At 42.9% G+C, this 22,782-nt stretch overlaps 1 protein-coding gene across 2 annotated transcripts in view; it reads left to right on the top strand.

Annotated features, from left to right (window-relative positions):
- Positions 1-22,782, top strand: part of LOC307075883 (E3 SUMO-protein ligase PIAS1-like) — a 47,868-nt gene that overhangs the window by 5,425 nt on the left and 19,661 nt on the right. The window contains exons 1-3 of one of the 2 annotated variants that reach the window (XM_079736613.1): positions 7,234-8,287; positions 8,924-9,165; positions 12,415-12,904. In XM_079736613.1, the coding sequence (XP_079592739.1) occupies positions 12,418-12,904 (487 nt within the window). In that variant the 5' untranslated portion in view covers positions 7,234-8,287; positions 8,924-9,165; positions 12,415-12,417. Of the gene's footprint in view, positions 1-7,233; positions 8,288-8,923; positions 9,166-12,414; positions 12,905-22,782 lie in introns of those variants that run through there. The other variant, XM_079736614.1, reaches the window with a different exon arrangement.

Below are 22,782 nucleotides of genomic sequence, written 5' to 3'. Positions count from 1 at the left end.
TTAATGAACCTGTCCAGAACATGTAAACCAACAAGCCAGCAACCTCCTTGGATAGCCAGTGAGTTAAAACTCTTTTACACCAGACCACGTACTAGAATTATAGGTGCCATTACAGTGATTCATGCATCAAGGTCCAAAACCAATGATCTCTGGTTACTTGAGGATGGCAAAGAGAATAGTCTTGCCCAACATAATAACGCCCACAACCACAACACGGTGGCCACATACTGTATACAATAACATTTGCGTTGATGCTAGCGCTATAACAAGCCTAAAAATGGACACTTTACTTCCATTGTTTCTAGTTACATACAAGACAAATTACCATTCAATGACCAATTAGTTGGATGTATACCGGCCATTTCTTGAGACACTGGCACAAGAAACGTGCTGCTTTTCATCTTCCATGAAAGGCACATTGGGACTAGGACACGACAGGGTACCCAGCTGGAAGTCGGTGGGATAGATGTGTTGTGCATTGTGGTTCTGCTTCTCCAGTCCTTCTATGGCATCCCACTTTGTGTGATTTTTCCTCCCTAACAACAGCGTTTGTTTGTCGTGCATTTGGAAAGACAGGTTTTCTCTCGCCTCTTTTTGTATTTTTTACAGATAGTGTCTCTCGTCTGCTCTTTTTGGCCCTTTCCTTTTGCACGTGTGCCCACTTTTGTGTGTGCAGGCCCCCGTGTGTCTGGCCATGTGTAAAGAAGTGTTCCTCCTCAGGATCAAATTGTATCTGTGTGTGTGCGTGTCTGTTACTGTGTGTGCACGAGGGTGCATGTTTAAATGTGTGTTTGTGTGTGTGTGGGGTGAGGTTGAATGTGCACGTGTGTGTGTTTCTTTCGTCAATATGCCAGAGCCTGCTAGAGATACAGTCGTTAGCTACTTAACTTAAAAACAAATTGATGTTATGATTAAAATGTCAGATGGAACGGCTGTAAACATCCAATGTATAGGGACAGTCCAAAAAGTGCAAGCAGCAGAATTTTAAGCTGCAATTTGCAAAATCAGTTTATGGTTTGAACTTCCCCTGTAAACCAGTGTTCTGTACTAAACTAATTTGGATACAAACCAGTGAGTGATCATGAACATGTAAATGAGTAAAGACCTAGGAAACTAGTAAAGACTAACACCCGTGAAAATCGTAACCAGTTAGCTGCTTGATGGAAACCAGTGAAAATCTAATATAAACCAGTTAATCAGTAAAGCCGACCTAAAGTTTAAACCAGGGAACATCTGAACCAGACCTGGATATAAACCAGTGAAGATGTAAACCAGAAGTGACTTGGGCTCCAGCCTGTCTTGTTATATCAAAGCACACCGCCACGCCCCTCACCTCCTCTCATTACAGCACTTCAGACAACATCAAAGATTGCAGCTCTAAGGTGTGTGTGTGTGTGTGTGTGTGTGTGTGTGTTTGGATGTTTGTGGGCAGCTGGGGGAACATTTGGTTGTTTAACTTCAAAATCTAGCTCTTCACTGCTCTCTGCCTCTCTCTCTTTACAACTCTTGAATCTTACCTACATGAGCTTTGGCTATCCCATTTCTCGTAGTAAAGGTATCATGTGTCCCTAATGCTACCTTATTCATGGGTTGAGAGTGGGACCGGCTGACCTGTCATTGAAAGCAAGAGTGTCAACAACACGAAAGACAAGCTGGTAGCTGTAAATATCTACCACAACAATAATAATATATCTGTAGTTAAAAAATAATAATATTGCAAATTGAAACCTTATACAATTTACATATAAGTGCGTGAGTCTCGGTAATATGCTGTCCCATACTGTCATATCTCTCCTGTAAATAGTATGCAATTCAGTTCTTATTGGTTTCGGACATACCAAAAAAGGCTAAGCTAACGTCAATCAAGACAGGGACAAACGATGGCTGCAGGTGTACTAATGGCTACCAAACAGGGTACATTCCTTGGCTTTTAGATATTGTGTTTGACCAGGTTCCTGGTCAGCTTTCAATTTCACATTACAACTATTTCAGGGAGCATTGTCTGCATCGATGTCTGTATGGAAGTATATCTGTCTCATCCGATTTTGAAAATAAAAAGCCATTGAATTTTAAGCACTGAATATTTATGCATTGAAATAATGTATCTGAATTTTTTGCCTCTGAATTTATCTCTGTTTTCAGAGTTAAAACCTTTAAAAAATTCAATATGCAATATGCAGATGTAAAATTCAACTTAATATTTCAAACGTCCTCAAATTCAACCTGCCAAATTCAGCCGCAAAATTCAATGTATGAAATTCAGTGTTAACATCCGGGGACCCAAGGAAGAGCAATCGATCCTAGATGCTAGATCGCTGTCAAGCAAGGAGAGCGACCGGCAATAAGAGCGTCACTCGTTGGATACCCGACTCTGATGCGGGAAGGCATGTGCTAAGCAGGTTTTAGCCATGTCCAACGAAAACGGCTGAGATGATGCCTTGATGGGTCCATTGTTATGCCACCACAGAGGCATATCAACCGTTTTGCCTCAGCAACTCATAGCCGTTGCTGTTGGACATGGCTAATACCTGCACCTGCTCTGCACATGCCATCCCGCATCATAGTCAGGGATCCAACGAGGGACGCTCCTTGCTTGACCGCGATCTAGCATCTACGATCGATTGCTCTACCTTTGGTCCCCGGATGTTAACAATGAATTTCATGCATAGAATTTTGCAGCTGAATTTGCCATGTTGAATTTGGTGGCGTTGAGAATATTTAAGTAAAATTTTATACATTGAAGTTTACATCTGAATTTTGCCAATCGAATTTTTAACGTTGAATATTCGATTTTGAATTTGTGAACATTCATTTTCAACAGTGAAAATTATTTGTTGAAAATTGAAAGAGTTAAATCCAGATCCAAATCCATAAATATTCAGTGATTAAAATTCAATGGCTTTTTATTTCAAAATCCGATGAGACAGATATACTTCAATATGTTTGCGTCAAGTTTGTAAAAGTGTAAAGCAACTACATTGCGACTGCTTTCGGCTCTCCATTGCCATTACTGTTGGACACCACTTGAACGACTCCCACCCACCAGTTGCGCTCTCAGCCTTTCAGGTACCGAAATTTGAAAACGATTGATTCTGGTACCCAACCCGAGACAGAAGTCAAACTGCATTGGTAAAAAAATACATATTTTGTTATTATTGGGTCATAAACAGCAACCCACGGCTGCTTAAGCTTTAGCCTTTCAAACCTTACAGAGCTTTGAGTTAGTAGGGTTAAGCTCTTTTAAGTGTTTTGACTCATTAGCAAACAGAATAACAAAGAGGGGCATTTTATGTGATTTGAGGTCCCAGCGTCAATCAACATCCAACTCATTTAATCCTGACTTGAATGGCAGGATTGCAGTTGGCGGAGGCTTTGCGATACACCTGTTTTACACCACAATTAAAAACCTACATAGACAATAATCTTATCTATTGTGGATTGAAAAATGTGCAGATTTCCATTTGCACATTTTATCAAACATGCTCAAATTCCTGGTATAAATGAACACAACGTGATTTCTTAAGACAGTGAAAGGTACTGCTGGGGATAATTTCCTCAAAGTAAATCAGAATCAAAATCTTTTTCTTAAGTACTTCCTTTTGTTGGAGCACAGCCTTAAAGACAGCTTTGTGATTATTTCTGTACTCTCTTTCTCTTTTGGTTCTAATTCCCCCCCAGATTATTCTCACTATGAACAACATGGATTCATGAAGTTGACTGAGACATAACAATAATTTCATCGGTCACTTCTCAGACGAATGTGTCCTTCCTTCCTCCCTCATAGCCCCATATCTCTCCCCCACAGTGCCAGCACACACACTCAGCTCCTCCCTTCTACTGTGTTTTCCTTGGCGCTGTAGAGAATTTCATTTATTTTAGTCTCAGAGCTCTCTCTCTCTCTCTCCCCCCCACATCCATTGTCCCATTCTCTTATCTCCCCTTCTCTTCCTCCCCTTTTATTTCATTTCCAAATGCTTGCACAGTATGCTTTGACTAGAGACAAATGTATATTGCCAGAGGCTGAACACACACAAAATCCATTCATTTGTGATTTTGAAACACAACAATGATTTGTAGTTCTCTCTGGATTTTTGCCAATGTAATGACCTGTGCTAGGCTGGTGGCTGCCCTCGTTCAGGTTCCAACAGAACTAACCACAAACATTGCAGGGGACTTAATCCTGGGAATGGGATGGAATACCATTGGACGGTATGTCACAGTACCAAACCTCCACAGAAAGCATGGTGATGGAGAAAAAGAACGGTCTGCTGTAGAATTTCATTATTTTCCATTGTTTTGTTTACTATTAGTATTGGCAGGTCCTCTGCGTGACGTGCAGCATCAACTCAAACCGTGCAACGTCATCTCAAAGCATAGTCGATAGTATGGTTGATGAGAGAGCAACAATGGCTATAATCAAAAATAATTATTTCAAAATGTTTTCCTGAAATTCCAATGGTTTCCTGTTCCAACAGCAGAAAGCAATGAAATAATATCTGATATCTAAAAACACTATTGGAAGACTGGTCAAGAAAATATTTCCAATATTAGCATCTATCTGCATTACTGCAACCAAAAGGAAGTAAAGGAGACCGAAAGACTGCCAATGGGGCAGCCAAACATAGAGAAATCGTTCGGGAGTACTTCCAGCATCTAGCCAGCAGGCCAAGGCCATAATAAATCAGTTTGTTAGTACACGGCTGAGCATTCGGTGGTTAAAGGGGACATATTATGAAAACAACACTTTTCCTGGGATTCGGGGTGTTGTTTTGGGCCTCTGGTGCTCCCACACGCATACAAACTTTGAAAAAAGTCTGTGCATGATTTTTTGAGTGAGATATGCATTTCTGAATGTACCCCGCCTACAGTTACCAAACAAACGAGTCAGTTTCGGCGCCCCCTCCTGCGTAGGAAGGGGGCACAGTTGAATATTACCTCCCACTTCCCCACTCCCCTCCAAACAGTGCATAGATAAGATTTTGTGGACCAGGGGATGAGCAGCTCCGGCGGGGGGAACTCGGTGGCAGCCCTGCAGCTAAGCTCCGTGAGTACAATCCCTTTCCCTGCCGGACTGCCGCCGAAGCTTTGGCGGCAGTCCGGAGGAGGAGACATGGAGGAGAAAGGGATTGTACTCCTGGAGCTGAGCTGCCGGACTGCCACCGAGCTAGCCCCGCCGGACGAAGCTTCGGAAGCAGTCTGGCAGCTCCGGCGGTGTACTCCGGGAGCTGAACTGCGGCCGAAGCTTTCCGGCTGCTCCGGCGGGTGTACTCCGGGAGCTGAACTGCCGCCGAAGCTGGCAGGTCTGGCGGGGGTAGGTCTGGCGGGGGTAGGTCTGGCGGGGGTAGGTCTCGGCGGCAGTCCGGCAGCTCCGGCGCGGGGAGCTCGGCGGCAAGTCCGGCAGCTCAGGTCCCGGAGTACAATCCCTTTCTCCTCCATGTCGCGGTTCATGGACTTCAGAGAGTCAAGGCCAAAGTTCCTTTCAGCCAATTCTTCTCAACCATGGCCGAGATATCCCCCACTATGAGTCTTTACTTGTTGTGGAAGTGCCAGAGACGTCAGACGCAGTCTTTATGATTCATAATATCATCCGAGGCGCACGTAGGTTTTGGCCATGATATTAGATATAATATAATATAATTACCCATATATGATATTATTATTATATTATATGATATACAGTCCCTCCAGAAAAATGCGGCGTTTTTTTGTGATTGTTGCGGCCAAAAATCCTTGATTATGCAGCACGTTTTCTTAAAAAATGTGATGAAATTGCGGGAACTTGCAAAAATTGCGGGAACTTGCGGAAAAATGCGGGAACTTGTGGAAAAATGCGGAAACTTGCGAAAAATGCAGCTTTTCGATGACGTTCACGTCGCGTAATTACGTCACTTCATAACGTTCCCATGGCAACAGGGGGAAATGGCTGCTCTTGTGTGAAGTAAACGCAACATTTTCAACTTTCTGCTATGATATATGTGACATTTTCGCAATGAAAATGCAGGGATTATGAAATCATGCAAGCCCCGCATATTTTGCGCGGAAATTGGCAATGTATGTGGTGAAAGTGCGGCATATTTGAAAAAATGCGGCCCCCGCATGAATATGGGGACTTTGGCTGATTATGCGTTTTTCTGGAGGGACTGGATATAGAGCTCCAGGAGTCCGCAAACGACAACAATCCCTTCTCCTCCATGCTGTGGTTCAGTCTGACAGCTCATTGGTCAATGGGCAGCTGCTCATTTGTATTAAAGCTACAGACCAGAAACAGCTCATTCTGAAGGGACTGAAACAGAGGGGAACAGCGGTAGGCAAGATTTCTTTTCCTAAAAGCTATTTCCAGCAAACAGCTTCAAAAACATGTTTTCTAGAACTCAAATACTATGTTTACTTGTTGGGAAAACACCATAATATGTCTCCTTTAAGATAATACATTTGTTCATGTTTTGAAAAAAGATTGAACCAAAGCAATGCTCAAGACTATCATATTCTACTGGTGGCACTGGGAACACTAACTTTTTCATTTGTTAGCACCCTAACAAATTTGTTTGCACCCGTTTTATTTTTTTATCATCTCACTTGAAATCAATTGTAAAAAGTTTTTATTGCATAGGTGGTCTTTTTTTACAGCCATTGCTTCGACATATTTTTCCAACTAATCATCTATTTGCTCTTCTCTTGCTATAGCAACAAATCTCTACCTAAAATATAATATATAATAACAATTTAATATAATAAAAAAATATAATAATTTATTTCCTTCTGTCAGCCAGAATAGCATATATCTAGCATACAGACGCTCTATAACTTCCAGCAGTGCTCCTTACCATCCCTCATATGTGCACAGAACAAGACCTAAAAACAAACCTCCGACGAGGGTTGTCCTTCCAACTACTGCCCAACGCGTATGCGACCTAGGAAAAATTACCCTCAAGAAATCGCATAATTGCGAATTCCAGTGTCCAGTGAACCAAGAAATCCGGTTCCATGAAGACGGGGGATTTTACCCCCTCGGTTTTACATAGGCAAGACATTGAAATTGCCGGCATGTCAAGCCGTGACCGAACCAGCTTGGCAGTGTAAAAATGATTATTGTCGAGGTGTGTTCAGGTTGTGGTTATTTTGGATGTAAATGAGATGGGTAAAATGACCGGGGTGGAAACCCCATAAAGATGGCAATAGCAGTGGCGGCCAACAATACATCCACATGGACATTTCGGTGGAAAAAAGCTCACTCTGCCACGGTCACGCGAATACGCTAAACCTGGCCAACCGTCGGGGCCAAAGAAAAACTATGTTAGTCGCCTGCATGACCAAGTGCTCAGGGTAACTCCATTCTTTCCCATAGCCCAACCACCCCCGCTGTGTTGGCTTCACTGCATACACTGCTGGAGATTCCACAAAGAAAGCTGATCACAGACGTGCCCACAGGATGGAATAGCACCTCGGACATGCTAGAATGGTACCTCTTGCAACTACTTACATCACACCAGCTCTCCCTAGCCTAAAGGCAAAGAAGAACCCTAAAGCAGAAGACAAACTCAGTGTAGCTAACCCATTTTTGATGGTGATCGATCAGTCAACGCAAACAAAGTCAAAGAACCGTTAAAACCGTCATCGACCCAAAGGTCGTGTGTGTCCACATGCTGCATAAAGCGTTCAAAAGCAGTAGGGGGAGGGAAGAAGTGATGAGTGCTTGGATAGCGCATTTTAGATGTTTATCTACCAGGGCTGGGTCAAAAGCATAATTTTAAGCCTCTCATAGTCGTTAGGTTTTCCGAATGAATGTTTGAATATTCTGATAAAGAAAATAGATAATAGTAAATTCATAGTGTTGAATAAGAAGAAATTAACTAGTAGGTTAATTATTTGTGATATATTTTGGCCTTGTTTAAACATTGAAATATCTGCTTAATACATTCATTATTAAATAGCCTTCTAAATCCAGTGACATTGTTCTTTCATGATCCATCGCAAAATTTTGTCTTGAGATTTTTTCAGCAGCCGACTCAGACCCCCAAACCTCACAGATTTTGCCACTGAAAAGCATGATTGAAAAGAGCTTGACACCCGATGAGGATGACTCCCCCACCGAGGGAGCATGAAGAGCACCATCCTCCAGGACCTCTGTGTCAAGTCTCCTGACACAGGAGAAGAAGTCCTGCTGGTGATCACAGCTCGGGACCCATGCTTCAAAAGCCCCCCTCACCTTGATCACGCAGAAAGAGGGCTTATTTTCCCAAAGATCATGGAGAAAGCCGTGGATCACCTCAAACCATAAAATCCACAGGTAATTTAAATCAACTATCTTATCCTTCGAAATAATGATCCATAACTGCAAAATGCAATAGAAGACTATAATCCGATAAAACAGTATGTGTTAGTGTTTGCACATTGGCACAGCCTCAAAAATAAATTTTCACTTGGATTTGTTTGTTGCTGTTTTTGTTTTGTTTTTAACCTAAAAGGCCTGATTTATTTAATTTATTGCTAATCCATAATAAGACACTTGATGAAAGCTACAAATCACCTGCAGTGATGGCCAACTTCAAAAATCCCTGATTTGAACGATGAATGATATGATACGGTGCTTTAGTGTATTTTGATAATTTCTCTTATTGAAAGCATAGCCTTTATCTTCAAACTGATTTGGTTTTGAGTGTTGAGTAGCGACCACATGAAAAAGAGCAAACAGCTCAGAGCTAGCACTCCTGAATAGGCCTGTTTGAGAGAGGGCAAGCATTCACAAAACGGCAATCTGAAGCTAATGTGCTTGAATACCAAAATAACAAAACTTGGGAAAACACTTAGGGGGATCCTGCCATATTAAGTTTCTGTGTTTCATTGTCAGCTTTGTTTTCAGTTTTGAGTGTCTCAGACGTAGTGTCTTTTAAAAGAATTACATTGTTGCCCTACTCTTTTTCAGATCTGTGAGAAAGGTAAAGGTGCAAAGATCAGTGAAAGAGGACCGCTTGTCCACCTCCTGCTATTAAGGGATGAAAACAACAACTCTCCTCCAGCCAAAAAATCCGCACTTGAGGACCTCTCCAGCATTTTTTTCAAGCAGTTGAGCCAGTGCAGGCAACAAGAGGAGTGGTTAGGGAAGTGAAGCCCTACAGGATACTGCCTTCCATTCCCCTCACCAGCACTTCACTTGAATCTTGGAAAGTAAATGCACACGTATACTCTTGCTCTCCCAACTAGCCATGTTTTGTCTGCTATCCCTGCAACATCAGTGCCCGGCCAAAGTCCCTGTTAAAACCTATGATACAGGTTTATTAGAGGTGGAATTTGTTCATCAATATATAACTTTGGTCATTGTATTACAAGGAAACTAGACTTGATACTTCTTAATTTGCCCTTTGATTTTTCGATTTGATTTGTTATTCTAGTAGTGGTTCTCTGTAGCCTTAACTTTATTATTAGGTGGAACCTTTTTAAATTATATTTAAACTTACACTTTGACTTTCATCAGTCCACTGCCTCAGGGATTGGCAAAAGATATTGCTATAATATTTGTTTCATGGCTTTAATAAAAATGTCAGTCAATCATACTCTGTAGTTTACTTACCATACTGTGAGCCCTATACCGTGGTATTTAGTGAATGATTTAATGGAACAGTCCCATCCAAATTTAACTGGTCATTCCCACGGGAAAATCCATACACTTCGTTATCGGCTGCAGATATTATTTTCAAACTGAGATTATTCTGGCGAAAAGGTAACATGTAATTTCCGGGAAATAAAAGGTGTGAATGGTAGCATTACGCTTAACTGCCATGACTATACAGCAGTAAGAGGTTCTCTGTGGCTGTCAGAAATGAGGTGTGGACTCTGCTTGGAGGCAGTTGATAGTCCCTCTCTCAGCATGGGATAGCACATTCAGCTTTACAGCTCCTATACAGAGCAGCAGGCTCCTGGTCAATTGGAAGTCCAACAGGGTTGTAGTTTAGACGAGGAGAATATAGGAAAGGCATATACTGTGGCTAAGGTCAGCTTATCCCGCCACCCTCCTTTTTAATTTTTCTCTTAGTTTGTATCTTTGCTTCATGTTTACCTGTGAAGTGTCTTCAGGTGCTTTGATAAGCGCTATAGGAATCGTATATTATCATTATTATAATTATTATGTCCCATTGAGGTAATTTGTCTGTACTGTCCGTGTTTTGTGTGGATATTAATCTTGTGTCAGGGTCTGTGTGTTAGTTTCTCTGTCTCGTCATAGGGTAGGTCCTCTTTCTCCAGATTCTTCTGTGTTATCTTGCTGTAGATTTTTCCTCCTTTTTTTCTCCTCCTCTGTCTACAGAAATGTTACCCATCTGCAGTGTGGTGGCTGGCTGCACCTTTGTGTTTGCTTGCATTCATGGGCGTAGAAGATGCAGGCTGTGTGTGTGTGTGTGTGTGTGTGTGTTTAGGTGTATGACTTTGGGAATGTGCTTTCATGTGAGCCAGTGTTTGTGTGTATATGCAAATTGTGCGTGTGTGTGTGTGTGCGTGCGAGAGAAGGAGGGCGGCCCCTATCATTATTGTGCTTTTCCTTCTTTTCGTTTCCCTCCCAACCCCCACCTCCACCTCATCCATATTTCATAGAACCGGCCATTTCTGTCGCCAGCAGGTGTATTACTCGGTCAGATATATATAGAACCATAATATCATGGTGTTTTTCCTTTTCCTTCTACCTGCTCCATCTACCACATGCATTGGAGCCAGAAGAATGTTAAACGATCCCAATCATACCATAATTACATCCTGAAGGTCCTCAAATCTCACGCCCTGTCTGTCTGTGCTATTTGGTTTCCATCTCATCAGTGAGAGTGATGTATTGGTATCTGTGGTTGTGCTTCTGCCGGTGCAGTTGGCAGCTTGCTGCCCAGATGGCTGCTGCAATCCCTGGCCTCCCCTCCCCCGATCCCACCTGAAGACTTTTAGTTTGAATGTTTAATGCATACGGCTTTTCACCTACCCCTTGGGAGATGCGTCCAGACAATGGTGTCAGTGTTGGGATATTTCTTGTGTTGTTTGTCATGCTAAATGCTTAGCGATTATAATTTTATTTTTCTTTACTCATCAGAAACCTTGTCTGTGTGTTATGGATGGCTTTGTGTGTATTTTTTCAGTCTACACAAGGCGTTGTATTTATACCGTTAACAGGGGCTGCTGTCAGCGCAGCATTTACATCAACATCCACCCAAGACTGTCTGGGACTGTGTGGTCAGCTGTGGTTTAGTGTACCCCTCCCTTTAGCCATGCCCAAACATACACACATGAAGATATACACTGAGATAAACAGACACAACCCATTACCCTGTCAAGGGTAGGGCCCTGACAGGGGGTTGGGTCTTATCTGAGATTCCATTAGCCGTATCAGTGTGTCTGTCACGTTGTCATAGACACACCAGCAAGTCATCTGATGCACATATTGACATGTTTGCATTGACATGTGTTGTTCTCTTCTGGGAGGCCAAGGCGGGCATGTGAAGAAGATACAGAGGAAGTGCCAGAGAGAAATGGAGGGAATGCGGTAGAGAGAGAAAGGGGAGGGGGTTGCAATAGGGAGATGGAGAATGAACAGAGACAGAGTGAGAGATAAGGATGACAAATAGAGAGTATGTTTGGTGCAGCAAGTTCGGCTGACTGGACCTCAGTGTGTTCCAGCTTCTCTTTCATTCAAGAGACAATGATGGGTGGTCTCATGCTTTGGCTCCGACCTCCTTCTTTATCCTATTCATCACACATCCAACATCAGCGGTTCATCAGAACATAGGGATGTCATTTCCCTGTGAACCTGAATTTCCCCTGTGTTTTGTGAAAAGAACGGTTTAATCTTGATACTCTATGTTCATATTCCCTAATTCTCTATCTCTAATCCCTGCCTTCTTATCATTGGCCTGATTAATATAAATGCATACCAAATTCAGATAAGCAATCACCAACAATCATTTAGTTGTTGGAGCTATGGAGAGACATCACAACAGACTATCGCTAATGGAGTATTTTGTATAAATTGCTTACAGAAACTACCTTCAGAAATAGGTGAGCAAGTGTCTATAGACGTACCGGAAAAAATATTTTTTTTCATATTTGTCCAAGCATTATTATCAGAAGCCTCTCTACATGGATAGACCACAGAGAACCTCTGGAAGAGGGAATACTGCCACATCAAGTAGGGTCCAAAATTAATTCTTGCCACCAGCCAACGGTGGATAGGCTTGACCATGTGGTAGGGGTACATTAAAACAATGCTTTAGCTGGTCGAATTTTACAGATACAAATATGAGAGCAAAGTTTGGACCCGTTCAGGTCAGACAGCAACCAGCCTCGTTCCTTAATGAAAAGGTGGCTACGAACCATCATCCGTCATGCCTCCTGCTTAATAGACTGACTGGGCACTGCCCTCCTCCCTATCTATCCCTGCTCCAGCAAATGGTGATGAGCCTGCGCGTGTCGGAGCTGCAGGTACTGCTGGGCTACGCCGGGCGCAACAAGCACGGGCGCAAGCACGAGCTGCTAACCAAGGCCCTACACCTGCTGAAGGCCGGCTGCGGCCCCGCCGTGCACATGAAGATCAAGGAGCTGTACAGACGCCGCTTCCCCGCCAAGATGGTGTCCCCCTCAGAGCCGGCTCCGCCCGTGCTGCACCGCCCGGGCTCCGGGCCCGGGGCAGGGGGCGCGGCGTCCCTGCCCGCCGGCCTCTCCCAGCTGGCCTACGAGGGGCTGGGCGGGGCCCCGTCGCCAGCCGCGCTCCTGCCGCTTACCCTGCTGGGCCCCGGGAAGCACGAGCTGAGCGGCCTGCCGCCACACCACCACCTGCCGGCCTCTGCCTCCCTGCACCCACTGCACCCCGACGTCAAGCTGCAGAGGCTGCCCTTCTACGACCTGCTGGACGAGCTCATCAAGCCCACCAGCCTAGGTGAGGCTCATGCGTGTGCACATGTTTTATTGTGATTGACTCCATTGTATTATTTTATCCGGTTTATTAAAAGAATCCCGCATCTCATTTTTTTTTTTAATCTAAGTTAGAGAGATATATCTATTCAACAGATTCAGCTACCAAAGAGTAGAGTTGGTTGGTATTGCTTGCATCCCTAAGCCCTAAGGTCTCAATGGTTGCAATGCATATGTTGACGTTGTTTCCATAAGCCCCTGTTGATGTACATATTGTTCCGTCTGTTTGTGAAGCCGGAGAGACTAGCATGTAGCTCCACTAACTGCCTTAATGGTGACATATAATGGCGCATTTCCACCGGCGGGTGTTGGTCGGTTCGGTATGCAAAGGTGGGGCACGATTCGCATTTCCACCGCCAAAAGTGGGCGTGGTCCGGACTGAGCCGCGATGAGCCGTACACATCTCGCAGTACTCCTACGTTGGGGTACTGAGATGTTTGAAATGGTGCCAACAAGGTGGAAATGCGCAATTATACCACCAGGTGTGAGTGTGATTAGCCATGGTATAATATGTCACCTTTAAGCTGGTTTGCGGTAGGTCGTGGCAGAGTGACTACCACCGTTCTATGTCAACAGAAGAACGGGGATTAATTTCTTGCAATGCAAGCCTTTCTTTGTTCGGTTATGGTCTCAGTGGCTAGGTTATGTATCTCCAAGTCCTGGTTGAGAGTTTTATTTCATTAAAGGTTATTTAGAATTCAATGTGAGTGAGTTTTGGCCAAAGTCTAGTGCAAGGCTGCTATTCATGTCCCTCAAACATGTATTGTTTCCTCCATCGGTTGCAAAAATCTCTAGCAATGCCAAGTTGCGACTCTCTGTCGAAGGTAAGTCTACACCGTCAGAACGGTTGTGTGTAAACCAATGGCTGACCCTGCATCCATATTTATGATATGAACTGAAACCCATCATAGTGGGATTTTTGTTGACTGATCAACATTATTCTGTCAAATTGAAGCCAACGCGTTGGATGAAGCAAAGAGCACATCAGTATGAGGAGGAATTGGTCCGGAGCCTCTCCATCAACACCATGGGATCTCTGCTCCTCTCCTCGTATCCATCCTCTCGTGTCTCCAATCCCTCTGATAACTTTGTATATTATTGATCCAAACATCATGAAATGGTCTTTCAGTTAATCCGTTTCTTTACTGACCGACCATGATAGATGGGTTAAAATCAGTATACAGAGAGTGCCTCTCTCTCCTCTTTTCTATTTTGCTTCTGGTCACTCGTTTGGACTGTGTTCTCTTCTTGCAGATGTGCAGATGTTTTTTTAAGACAGAGAAAAAAAAAGGAGAGTTTCTTATTGCCAGCTCTTCATCCAATTAGTGGCATCAAGGTGTGCACAACTTACACACATCCATACCACCTCCCCCTCCTCTCCCTCCCCCCACCCATCAATCAATCAATCTTATGATCACTATTTGTATTAGACCGTTATTTCCCTCGACGTTGGCTGCATTTAGCTGAGACCGCTTGGAGACCCAATGAGGTCACACAAGGCTATGTGAGCTGCTGACCGTTAACGGTCTTGTAGCGTCCAGTTCTTCTCTCTCAATAATCCTCTCTCTCAACCTTTTTATTTTTTATAATTGGCTTCTCAATGCCCACTTGGCTTTCTCACTGTCTTCCTCTCTCTCTGTCTTGCCCTGCCTTGTTATTTTTCTCTCTGTCTCCCTCTCTGGCCCCCCCCCCCCCCCTCTCTCTCTCCCCTCCACCCTCTCCCTCTGAGACAGGTGCGTCTACCCCCAGCCAGGTCTGGCAGGCATTATTAAACAAGCCCTGCGCCGTCTCTCACGCTACTTCAAAGACAAGGATGCCTAAACTGCTTCAACAAACTCTGTAGTGCACTGTGTTTATATCCGGAGATTAAGCAGACCCTGCCTCGATAATATGTCTCTGGGCCTCTTTGTTTACCAAGACGTGAACTGGAAGACCTGTCTTCTCTCTTGTCTCCAGCAGTGGTGGGCTGCAGGAAGGAAGTGTAGGTGACATCACATAAATACATATATGTTGTGAAAGTACTCTAATAGCAGCAAGAAAAAGGCACACTCAGGCACAGGGAGAAACGGACAAACAGGACAGATGGGTTTCAAAGTAAGGAGGCTAACTTAAACAAATGTTTTTCACGACAGTGTATTTGTTGGAAAGTCCCAGTCCAACCTGTGAAGAATGCAGCAATGTTGACAAGCTTTGAACCGGTTCATCTTGAAATCAATGCGATACAGCCAAACACCTATATTTTACAGATACTAAATATTTACAATAAGACGTATACAATAAGTTATACTCATTCACATGGTAGGGTTAACCAATTGCAGGCACAGTGGTATTGGGGGTGTGTTGGAAAAGTGACACTATTTTGACTGAGCACCCTGCGCATACTGGCGTGTAAGAAACCCAATGCAGCACTTTTTTTGGGTGGCAAAACGTCTCTTTTGTCTGTGCGAGCACACCACGTTCTGGTATATCAAGGCCGAAAGAATCCAACCTTCTCTGTACCTTCAATCCTTGATATTGATCAGCAGGAACCATGTTTGGGTGAAATATTCATCGGGAAGCATGTTGGGTTGAATTTCCGGAGCCTCCGAAATGCCGCGCAAATATATGTGGTGTGTACCTTTTATACCGCATTAGCATTTTAATGGAGTTGGAGAGCACCCTGTGATTAATTTGCCCGCGGCTTCATGTACAAACATGCTGCCAGCAGTTCTGTTATCACACAGTGTGTTTGTCTCTCTCTCACTCTATATCTCTCCTCATTCTCTCTGCCAGTCTCTCTCTCCTCATTCTCTCTGCCAGTCACTCGCTCATTCTCTATGCTAGTCTCTTCATCCTCATTTGCTCTGCTTGTCACTCTCCTCATTCTCTCTGCAAGTGTTTCTGCTAGTCTCTCTCCTTGGTCCCTGCTAGTCTCTCTTTTATTCTCTCTGCCAGTCTCTCTCCTCGGTCTCTCTGCTGGTCTCTCTTCTGGGTCTCTCTGCTTGTCTCTATCTTCTCATACTCTGCAAGTCTCTCTTCTCATTCTCTCGTCCAGTCTCTCTCTCCTAAGTCTCTAGGCTAGTCTCTCTCCTCAGTCTCAATGCCATTCTCTCTCTTCTCATTCTCTCTGCCAGTTACTCTCTCCCTATTCTCTCTGCTAGTTTCTCTCTCCACAATGTTCTCTCCTGTAACTCTATGCTAATCTCTCTCTACATCTCTTTCATTATCTGCTAGTCTCTCCATGTTAATATCTCTCCTCTAATTCTCTCTGCTTGTCTCTCTTTCTCCTTATCTCTTCTAGTCTATCTCTCTACATGTCTATCTGTTCTTTTGTTCTGCCTCCTCTCTCAGCTTGTTCTCTGCTTTATGCTCCCTCTCTAAAAAAGGAAAGAAAATTGCAACGCAGAGTATTGAGGTCTAATATGCGCATGAATGTAAAATCTGAATTGTGTATACACACACATACACACACACACACACACACACACACACGTTTGCACACATAGAAACACAAATGTGCACATACGTATAAAGCCTAGCACCAACTTACTTATTAACATTTCAATAAATTATAATGCACACTTTAGTTATTAACAAACCAAGAGAGAGAGATGGTACATGCAAGGTTATGATAGTGCTATATGCTACTTTGGATGAGTATGAGGGGGGGAGGGTGGAAAGGGAGGGAGGAGAGTGAGTGAGGGAGAGGTGGTATTGAGAGTCGGAGGGATGGAGGACAGGGAGGGAGGGAGGGCAGTAGAGGGAGGTGGGACAGTGCAGAGGGAGAGTAGAAGGGAGGGAGGCTGGAGAGGGAGGGAGGGAGGGGAGGGAGAGAAGGAGGGAGGGTGGTGCAAGGGAGGAAAGGGAGGGAGGGATGCCGAGATATACTGTCAAGACAAAACGCCTGAGAAAGATGATGGAGCTCATTTCTGGAGGCTGAAGATTTGATTGGCTGCAAATGAATAATAGACAGCCCTAGCTTTGAGGAGAGGAGCCTCTTTATTATGATAATGATAGAGTCATAATGAAGCCCACTGGTGAATAGTTATTTATCCTTTTATCCACTGTCTGTCTTCTCTATGGCTGTCGGTGTCTCTCTGCCATCCTTTCCATCCTCTCCAAATCACTGTTTACTCCAGCTCTCGCTCTTTCTCACTCTCTCACACAATCAATCATTTGCCAACCCCATGTGCCCCCCCCCCGTTCCTCATCTCAACACGTATTCACTTATTCGCTTGCCTGTTCTGAACATCTCTCTCTCTCTCTCTCTCTCTCTCTCTCTCTCTCTGCTGAGGATGCCCTTCCCCCACACACTTTCTCGCCCGGCTTGTCGTTATCTTACTTGCCCCATCGTTCTCGCTCTCTCTCTTTTTCTCTCTCCCTCTCCTTCTCCCTCATACGATTAGCTCGTTCATTGTGTTACCTCCTCTCTTTTCACCCGCCATGCCCCCACTTTCCAGCCTCCCACTCGCTGCCTCACCTGTTGTTAAGTAACACGTGATGCCGGGTTGCAGTTGCTACGCCCACAGGAAAACAAAGAGACCAGGGAAGATGTGTAATGTAAGATATATTTATATGTACAAGATATATATACGTGTGTGTGTGTGTGTGTGTGTGTGTGTGTGTGTGTGTATATATATATTATATATATATATATATATATATATATATATGACTGGCAAGCGTGTGCTCTCAATCCACAATCCATCTTTGCATTACATTATAAGATCATTACTGGCTGCCTAATTCCATCTCATCAAGTCTCATTATCCATCAAGCTCGCATAGCCCGGCCCCTGGGTTTCTCTTGGATATCAATTTGGTGTGAATGCATTATACATGATTTAATCACCATATCTCCAGCCACAAGGAGAATGCCGCCGTGTTTGTGTCGAGGTTCTTGTGCATTCTAATGAGTTTTCATATTTAAGTGTTTTTTCAGATTCATACAAAAGGAAGGGAAATAATGGGTGTGGGTGGGGGATGTGTGTAGGGCTGATGGACAATTCGTGGAATGCAAATTATAAGAACCTAAGCTTGCTGCCGTGGTCCGAGAAATGGCTTCAAATATGAATGCAGTGCTAAGAATTAATGTCAGTGACTGTAGCAGCGGTACATACAATTTTTAATGAAAACGGCCACAACCAAAGAATTGTATGGGGTTATTATTATAGCAATCAAAACCAGATGTATTGACATTTAAACTAAGCCTGAAAAAAAAGTTCTGCCTGCTTGATCATTAGAACACATTTCTAGAAAATAGTTAGGGGAAGGCTAGGCTGGGCCTAGTATCTTGGCTGCTATTCCTACTAAAGAAGCAAACGTATCCAAATCAATTGTGTTTCTTCACAATGTGACAAATTCGTAAGCAAAAAGGATGTCTAATTTCTCAGTTTTAAATAAAACCTGACCAGCAATACAAATTCTAGGATTTGCAATATACGTTTTGTCTCCAAAACAATTATTTCAAATTCGACGGAATACGGCAGAAATGCATTGGCTGAAATTGCCACCATATTTTTCTTCAGACACGCATACTGCTCTTAGCTCATATTGGTTTCCTGCAAACGGATTGGTTTTCCCTGCACCATAGGATCTAGTGATATGGCCTTGATCCAAAGCAAAAAACCTTGTGTTTGGCTAGTATTGTACTATGTTGTATGGGGGTAATGTAGTAGACAATAGACTTACAATTTGCTTAAACATTATAATCTGAACATTGAAGTAGCCATGTTCCTCATTATTTCCCACAGTGCAGTGCAACTACAAGCCATAAGACGCCTATGGTTATGTCCCCAACCTGAGCAAACAGGCAGGATCTGGGTCATTGCAATAAAAAAAGAAAAGATTATGTATGATATGAAGTTAGCCTAATTCTATCCAATGCTCCACTAATCCATTAACAAAGACCTACTAGTAATATACACTTCCCCATGCAACTCTAAGGCCAAAGCCAAACTGAATACAATGAAGCACTATAGGAGTTGTAATACAATGTATTTGTATTGTTATTAGGTATTTACAGAGTATCTTGGGATACCTATTGTTATTCAAGGTTTAGGTATTATTATTAATCCGGATTTGTACGCCTATAGCTCAGCCCCTGATAGAAAAAAAGTTTTCAACTTTGTCTATGACTTTTGTATTCCTGGTAAGCAGGTCGCCAACAAGGTTGGTGGCAATTTTTCCAATAGGGGGCACTTTAATCAAACTATTTATACTAATTATATTATATTATTATAAAATATCTGACATAAACTGCATCTACTATTATTCCAGTGTCTGTCTGTGTCTTTGTGTGTGTGTGTCTTTGTGGTATGTGTATATTTGTGTACCTGTTTGTGTGAGTGTGTATATGTGTCTGAAGTCTTTGTTTATGCGTTTGTGTATGCGTGTTTGTGTTTGTGTTTGTGTGCGTGTATCTTCGGGAGTAAAAAAATATTCAACAACAAAGACCCACCCCTGTAGTTGCGTCTAGGAGTAATGACCGTGATCTGCTTGAAAAGGGCGGTCGCTGGTTATTTATATTTTTTTGTATATTGAATAAATCTGTCAATGTGAAGACAATATTGGAAAGGCTACTGAGCATTTTGCAAATACCTACATATAAACTGGTTCTGAAAAGTTGCACAGTTTCAGCTTTTGACTACTTGTGCATAAAGCTGTGGTTCCCAAACCTCTTGGGTCTGTGGCACACCCCGATTTAAACGAGAAATTCAAGGTTAACCAACTTATAAGGCATGGTTAGGAAAAATGTCCCGCGCAATATTACCAGGATATTATAAATGAACAATAGATAGCTGTTCTCGCAAAATTATATAGTGGTCTGTCAAAGTATCCTATGGATACAGGTCATAAAAGACAATTGCATTATTTGTCAAATTTGAATGAAATGAAGAAAGAACTTGCATTATCCTGCGTCGAGCAATTAACAAAAAAATGAAGCAGATCATGAATGGTACCAATTATATCTTCAAACCCATGTCAGGATTATCAAATCCAAAGAAATGATGGCATGCATAGCCTTGCACACTGGTTGAGAATCACCTCTATAGAGATTGCACCTGCTCAATGCGTTTTTCTATGTTACCAAAAGGCCTGTGTCGGCCGAACAAACATCATCATACACAAATTGTCCTTGAGTGATATAAACAGTTAATGAAAATAGATCAATAATTAATATATCAGTGCTGAGCTGATGATCCGAACTACCTGCCAACATAAAGAGACACTCCAAACCTTCACTCCAACCGGCCCACCACATACGTCGTGGTATAGATGATAGGGCTGGCAGGATACAGGTACACATTGCTCAGTCAGCGTGAATAGCCATATAAGGGCATGTCCAAGAATACCTAACGAGCACTATCAACACATTGCAGAGCACAGTGTCCCTATGCAGATCATAACCACTAATTACCACAGCTGGAGTGGGGAAAGCAGTGTGTGTGTGTGCGTGTGTGTGTGTGTGTTTTAAGGGACATTTAGCTGTGGAGCATTCTAGAATGGTGTTTAAGCATTAATAATGGTGCTATTCCTCTTTGAATAGGTTATGCTGGCTGAAGATGTTGCGTGAAAAAATTGTGTGTGGTGTTTCTGTCTGTGTAGTGTGAACTGTAAATTAAAAAGTAGCGAGGCCATTTATGTGGTGACACTTCAATTCAATTTTATTTGTATAGCCCTTAATCACCACTACAGTCTCAAAGGGCTTAACAGGCCAAATATTTATGGCACCCCCTGACCCAAGCCCCCACATGGGCAAGAAAAAGCTCCCTTGATCAGCAAGGAAGAAATCTTGAGAAGAAACGAAGAGTGGGGGATCCCTCCTTCCAGGGATGGTCAAGAGTGCAGTGGATGCCATAATTGACATACGTTAAATACAGGCAAAATATATTAAATTGATGATAGGGTAATGGGTGGCTAACCATGAGGAGAGTCCAGTCGCAGTCACCGTACCACGCTATAACAGACAGGATAGTGAATTGGAAGGGGAAAAGTACATAGTGGAAAGGTATACTGCTACTTATTTAGTAACTGCATTAACAAAAGCACAAACAAACACGCAGCGGTCTTCGCATCGCATCTGTGTTGTTTTCGCACCCCTATGTTCCTGTAGAGGTGCGTTGTAAGCTTTGCTTTGAATAGCTCAACAGTGTCAGCTTCCCTGATCACAGGTGGCAGACTATTCCAAAGGAAGGGGGTTCGATAGACGAACGCTCTCTGTCCAGCCGATTTATTGTTAACCTTTGGTATTGAAAGAAGGCCAGCTCCCGAAGATCAGAGGGACCAAGAAGGACTATAATGAATGATCAGGTCCTTCAGGTAGGATGGAGCCAATCCATGCGAGGCTTTATAGGTTAGCAGTAGCACCTTAAAGTCAGGTCTGGAAGTTATTGGTAGCCAGTGCAAAGAGGCGAGAATAGGAGTGATGTGATCAAACTTTCACGTTCTAGTCAGAAGTCTAGCTGCAGCATTCTGTACAAGCTGTAGACTTCTCGTGGTAGAGTTAGGTAGAACAAAGAACATTGAACTACAATAATCAAGTCTTAATGATATAAATTCTTGAATCAGTGTCTCTGCATCTGCTGAACATAACATTGGTCTGATTTTTGCAATTTTTCTCAGATGGAAAAATGCAATTCCAGGTATACTTCTAGCATGTTGGTCAAGGCAGAGCAGAGGATCGAACAGGACACCAAGATTTTTGACACATGCACTCTGTGGGATGGGGAAGGCATCCAACCACAGTGAGACAGTCTCCAATTTTCTCTGGTCCCCTTTTGAGCCGATAATTACAACTACCCTTTCCCTTAATTAGTAGCTTTTCGCATGCTTTAGCTCACAAACACTGGTGTTTTTCTGTTTGTATGTGTATTTATATGTGTATTCTTATTTACTTGATTGTGTATATGTTATCTTGGTTCATTAAAGGTTGTATCAGCGATTTTAGGCCTAAACATAAAAGATCACATTCATCTGATCTTTCCTCACAATCGGCTAGCTGCGCCCCCCATAAGCAGTCCGTCAAAAAAATGTGTCTCTGTAGGCAGCCTATGCTCTGAAATCGTACACAAAAACAAATGGTACTACCAACCCATCAAAACCAAAATAAATAGTGTTCCAAAAATTCCAACCAATCACCGACAAGGGCTGGGTGTTGTGGGGTCTTGCACTGCGTTCATTATAGTTTTTACTGGATGCACGAAAAACAGAAGGGAGGGGCGAGCTGGCTCTTGATGTTTGGGATCTCGCTTCAAATACCAACAGAAGTGACGTCACACAACATCGCTGATACAACCTTTAATATATTTTACACTATAAAGCAATGCTCCTGACCATTGGTATTTGAATAGGCTCGATTGTCACTGACACTGTAGAAGATAATTGGATGATTAAGTTTGGTTTATTTATTTGCACAATAAAATAATACAATAAAAGTAATGGATGGAGAACATTGGCAGAGGGAGCACATTTCCATATTTTTCCAAATCCAACCATAACATTACGTGATAACCAATGGTAAAATAAAGGATGGATATTAAATAAATAGTCACAATCCTCCATCTAAAGCCAGAACCGGAAGGCATGCTCAGCGTTCCAAATGCGGGTCTGGTGGTGATAATGGCTGGACACTGACTGATGATTCCTAACTATTTTCCCCTTAACAACGCCATTGTTTTGGCTTTTCAGGTTTCATTTAACGTCGCTAGACCAACCGTAGGTTTTCCCCTAAGTTCCCCTCTTAATACGCTTCATTATGGAGTGAGAATATCCAATATATTTCAAACCATAACTCGCTTTGGCAAGATCAGTACACCATGGATCAATCAACCGTTTGCTTGCCTTACTATTTACATTGTTTAAG

This window comes from Pollachius pollachius (assembly GCF_949987615.1).
Source record: "Pollachius pollachius genome assembly, chromosome: 5".
Taxonomy (NCBI): Eukaryota; Metazoa; Chordata; class Actinopteri; order Gadiformes; family Gadidae; genus Pollachius; species Pollachius pollachius.
This window is presented reverse-complemented; position numbering and strand designations above follow the sequence as displayed.